Source organism: Leptonychotes weddellii, chromosome 6 (genome assembly GCF_054177405.1).
Source record: "Leptonychotes weddellii isolate Sample4059 chromosome 6, ASM5417740v2, whole genome shotgun sequence".
NCBI classification, from domain to species: Eukaryota; Metazoa; Chordata; class Mammalia; order Carnivora; family Phocidae; genus Leptonychotes; species Leptonychotes weddellii.
In genome coordinates, this window is record NC_138374.1 from 10,908,070 (window position 1) to 10,913,585 (window position 5,516).

At 44.8% G+C, this 5,516-nt stretch overlaps 1 protein-coding gene across 1 annotated transcript in view; it reads left to right on the forward strand.

Annotated features, from left to right (window-relative positions):
* Positions 1-746: 746 nt before the first annotated feature.
* The window catches only part of EIF3A (eukaryotic translation initiation factor 3 subunit A), a 30,794-nt gene continuing 26,024 nt past the window's right edge, over positions 747-5,516 (forward strand). Inside the window, exon 1 of the mRNA XM_081823060.1 lies at positions 747-954. Coding sequence (XP_081679186.1) covers positions 906-954 — 49 coding nt within the window. The 5' untranslated portion in view covers positions 747-905. The remainder of the gene's footprint in view (positions 955-5,516) is intronic.

The window sequence follows — 5,516 nt, forward strand, 5'->3', positions numbered from 1 at the left end:
CTGTAGCAAGCGGCCTGAGAAATTGATTTCCCCCCCAACACTCATTTTTCTTATGTTTCTTTGTGATGTGTGCTGAATGTTAAGGTTACAACACTCCCACGATTCTTCAAACATTATGCGAAGTCTGTTTTGCTGCAGAACTTCCTGCCCTCTTGTCAGATTACTGTCTCCAGTCTGTCCTCAAAACTCACCTTCTCTGAGGGCTCCCATTCCCCAATCTTTGTGTCAGCAACTTTTTAATTTTACCGATATGAAATAAGCTTGCTAATTTATTTATTGCGTCCCTCCTCCCCCTGCTAGTCCGTCAAGGGACGGGTCACTACTATTAACCAGTGGTGAGCAGCGCTGGCCTAGCGATAGCTGCTCAATGCATTTCCGATAAACGGATATATACCGCATTTTCATTCAGCGGAGACGGATCATTCCCTAGGCGGATGGGACCTGACTGTAACTTGGCATGACTCCGCACAAAGCAGGTCCAAAATCTGTGCAGACGCCTTCTTTCTCGCCAGGCAGAGACTTTGACCCAAGTATCACCTTTCCCACCTCGATTCTCGCTCAAGGAGAGAGGGGCCTGAGAACCCTCTCCCATACGTTTCCCCGAGGAAGCCGGAGGAGGCACCGGGGCGCACGAAGGGCGCATACCGCCGCCACGTCAGCCAGGGCGCGCGACGGCAGCGCGCCTGCGCGCGGAGGACCGTTTCCCCCTACATCCGGGGCCTGGGCGGCGGCGGCGCCGCCGTGCGGGGGTCACGTGGCTCTTTCCTTTCCGTCTCTGGCCGGCTGGGCGCGGGCGACTGCAGGCGAGGCGCGTGGAACCTCGCGCTGGTTCCCCTTCGTCTCCTCTCCCGGCCCGGGCCACTAAGGAGTTCGCTGACGCCGGGTGAGCTGAGCCTGCCGCCAAGATGCCGGCCTATTTCCAGAGACCGGAAAATGCCCTCAAGCGCGCCAACGGTGAGTAGGGTAGGGGATCGGGGCGCGCCGGGCTGCGTCGGCCCGAGGCCTCTGAGGTCGAGGGGCCCGGGCCTGCTTCTCGCTGCTGCGCTGCCTGGCTGCGGCCGGAGAGGTGGTCGATGCGACCTGCCCGCCGCCGTCCGGGCCCGTGGGTGGGCATGGTTTCCCTTCTCGCTCCAACCGACCGGGGCGGGTGGGAGGTGCGGAGCCGGGAACCGTCGCTCTGGGGGCCCTTCCTTCCTGCCGCTGCCTCCTGGTGCGTCTCGGGGGCCGCCGTCCCGGAGACAGGTTTCCGGGGCCCGAGTTCCTTACCCGCCTTGTTCGCTTCCGCCCGGCGCCCCAGGCCGCCGGGCTCCCGGCTGCTTAGGCCCCGTGCCCCCAGCCGCCATCTGGGAGTGCCGGGGAGGAAGAAACATGGCTCCCTCCCGGGGACAATGCACGCGAGAACCTCGACTCCACCTCCTGCCGGCGCCGGGAGCCGGGCAGTCCCACCTCCGGCCCTCCTGCAGACACCTCCGCCCCCCAAATCCAGCGCCGGGCTTTGCTGGGTCAGGGTCCACTTACCCCTTTCCCGTCACTATAACTCTGCTTCGGAGACTCTGACCCATTTAACTTGTTACCTGTTTTTTTCTGGCATTGATTATTGGCCTTTTCCAAATCACATGAAGTTGGAACAGAGTTAATACTGTAAGAGAGGGACTTCAAGTTCTCGCTTAAAGATAACGAAATTGAGGCCTAGAGAGAATGTTTTTACCCAAGGTCACTCTGGGAGTTAGTTGTTGAGCCAGGAGACTAGAACCAAGGTCTCTAGACTTTCCGATTAGTCGTTTTTTCGCCACAGCGCTGCCGCCTGCGATTTTTATTTCTAGTGTACTTAAGCCACGGGCCCTTTCAGGAAAACTTGTGCGTGTCCTGGTCTGTTCAAGAAGCATTTATTACGTTGCCATTATTGGGGTGCAATGTATTATGCATTGCTCTGGTTTTTAAGAACTTTATCGTTTAGAGTTTTTTTTTTTTAAGATTTTATTTATTAGAGAGAGAGAGCACGAGAGGGGGGAGGGTCCGAGGGAGAAGCAGACTCCCCGCTGAGCAGGGAGCCCGATGCGGGACTCGACCCCCGGGACTCCAGGATCATGACCTGAGCCGAAGGCAGTTGCTTAACCAACTGAGCCACCCAGGCGCCCCTCGTTTAGAGTTTTTTAAGCCCAACAATTTCTAAGTGTGTAGGGCGTCCGTAGCTCTTATTTTCACCCTTTCTGTACCCAAACAAGTTTTGGGTCTTATCCATGTTGTAGGTGGATATATCGTGTCTGTTACAGTTTTAGTTCATGGAGCTTATTTTGTTAGTTTGTGTGAAAATTAATCTTGTGAAAAGGTCAATTTCAGTCAATAATAAAATTAATACTACTGATAACCTGTCAGGATTAAAGGTGTGTTTGTCACATGGTTGTTATTTTAAAAGTAACAATTTGGGGGTTGGTAAGAGTGTGGAATATGATCGTCCACATTCTTTGGAATATAGTACAGTAATTGTTTTAAAAATCGGGTTAAAACTACAACTTAGATCTGATGACTACTCATTTTAACCAGTGACCTAATGGTTAGAACAGGCAAGAATTAAGGATGTTAATTTTTTTTTTTTTTTTTTAAGATTTTATTTATTTATTTGACAGAGAGACACAGTGAGAGAGGGAACACAAGCAGGGGGAGTGGGAGAGGGAGAAGCAGGCTTCCTGCAGAATGGGGAGCCGGATGCGGGGCTCGATCCCAGGACCCTGGGATCATGACCTGAGCCGAAGGCGGATGCTTAACGACTGAGCCACCCAGGCGCCCCTAATTTTTTTTTTTAAGATTTTATTTATTTAGGAGAGAAAGAGAGGGCGCCCACGAGCGGGGCAGGGGAAAGGATCAGAAGGAGAGGGAGGAGCAGACTCCCCCCATGCCCCAGGGACACCCCCCCTGATCATGACCTGAGCTGAAGGCAGATATCCAACCACTGAGCCACCCAGGCACCCAAGGATGTTAATTTCTAGGAAAGAAAATAGATTGAAATGGAAATTTATCACTACAAAATGAACTGCAGCAAAGTTAGAATCTTTTTTTCTGTTTAGAAACGTAGAATTATATTATGGTATACAAAATGACTGGGATTCAATTACTGTTCTAATTGCTATTGTAGATCTGTTTTACAGTCATTTGCTTCAGATAGGCGTTTTTTCCATGCTAATAGGCTGAAGCACTGTACTCTTGATGGCCTAAATACTACACATTTGATGTGTTCAGGCCTGGTGTGTTTCATCACTCCTCCCTTCTGAATCTTCATTTGAACTTAGTATTTCAGTAATTTTTTTAAATTAGAAGGGTTTTCTGATGTGTAACAAATCCTAAATCTTTTTACATGTTTTCTAAGTTGAAATAGATTTGATTCATGAAGGCAAAGTTGGGGAAAGCATCTGAAATTAAAGTAGGCAAGATGAGCAAGGGGCACCTGGGGGGTACTTTAATTTTGTGTAGGTTTTTATAAGGCTGTACTGTCTCCTTGCTGTAGTCCTTTTAAAATGTAGGTTGGGTGTTTCTGTAGTATAGGCCTTAGCTTTCAAGTAGTAATTTCTGTACCTTTGATCTTGTGAATGAGAGCTGTCTGAAAGTGTTAAAGTGAGCAGAATGTGGATGGCACATGCCACTGTTTACAAAATTTACAAAACTAGGATTATAAAAGCACATTTCATTCGATGGAGATAATCTCATTGTATGTAAATGTTTTATCTATAACAGCCTCAAACACATTAGAACTAATTCGTTTTATTATCTTAATAAAATGTGAATAAGTTTAGAGTAGTTCAGGTCATCTTAGCCTGTAATTCAGAACAATATTTTTGGAAACGATTATAGTAATCACTCAGGAAGATGAAAACTTGGCCCAGCATTTACAGGCAAGAAATTCATACACGAGAATCATTTGGGAAAAGCCCCTTTTCCAAATTATGTTGTCAGTAGTATGGAGTTTAATTGCTCCTGATCTTGTAACATCCTTTTAATTTATAGTCTACCAGTGATTTATAAAGTTGTCATTAAACCCACAAATTGTGTAATATTGTAGCTTATCTACTTGGTCTGTTGGCACAGATAAACTAATATTATTAAAGAGCAGACCTAAACTTTTAGAGATAGTTTGTCATTGTGTCCGAAAGGTAAATTCAGAATGCCTACCCTCCTAGTATTAGTTCATAATTCCAGATTTTAATCTTTATTTCAAGAATATCAATTTGGAAATGAGCATTTTTTAAAACATTGCAACAGAACCTTTAATGTGTGGTATTTCTTTCTAGCCTCAAAAACTTTCTTTTTCCTTATTAGATAAGTAATAGGAACTAAATTCTCCCAGTATGTAAATTAGGGTAAAGGCAGGAACTCACCCTAATGGATTATCATGGTTTCTGTTCCCATTCCATTTTTTTACTTTAAAAACATTCTTGCTTGGTACCCATGTCTGCTTTTTTTCTTGGTGATGGTGGAGGTGTCCTATACAAAATTATTTTTTAGTGCATTTGCTTTGGTTTGTTTGAATCTCTTGTTTCAGAGTTTGAAAGTGGAATTTGGAATCATAAATCTTGATTGGCTGTTTAGGAATTGAAAATTAATTTTAGGGACGCCTGGGTGGCTCAGTCAGTTAAGCATCTGCCTTCGGCTCAGGTCATGATCCCAGGGTCCTGGGATCGAGCCCTGCCTTGGGCTCCCTGCTCTGCAGGAAGCCTGCTTCTCCCTCTCCCACTCCCCCTTGCTTGTGTTCTTCTCTCGCTGTGTCTCTCCCTGTCAAATAAATAAATAAAATCTTAAAAAAAAAGAAAGAAATCACACTCCCCTATTTAAAAATAAGAGATTGGGTAGGTGAATTATTTTTAGACAGTTTATTATTTTGTCATCACCATGCTGGGGCCAGTTCTCAACTTTAACTCTCTTTGTGCCTGTTCTATGTTACAAGCATTTTGACAGTGTTTAAATAGGATAGTATAAGATTTAAATCCTCAACCTAAGACTGGGAATTGGGTATAATAGATTGTTTTGGTGCTGCTGGTGTGCTATTTAATGTGGATGATAAATTTAACTAAAAACATTTACTTCCAAATTTTTGGCTGATTGAGGCCTTTCCTGTTAAATAGTTGTTAAAAACACCTAAGGTACTGTTGGATTTTAGAAAATAACTTTGTATATGTATGCTTCAGGAAGAAGATAGGTAGGTCCTACCCTTAGAACAGGAAAGGCTTATTATTTTAACAAAGTATCTAGTTGTATTACATTTCTGTTTCCTCTTACAGGGTTTTTTGTTTTGTTTTTTGTAATAAAATGGACTCAAATGAAAATGGACTTTACCCCATATTGCCAGGATTAGTGTTGACATTGACTTGAATTATTGTAGAGAGGTTTGTTTTCACTTCCATCTGAAGAATATGATTTGATATAATGTGGGATGACATAGGGTATTGTGTAAAGATAGTTATTTCAGTATATTTTGTGATTTATCTTGTTGCAAACTTGTTAATATACCAGAGCTGGAGTATTGT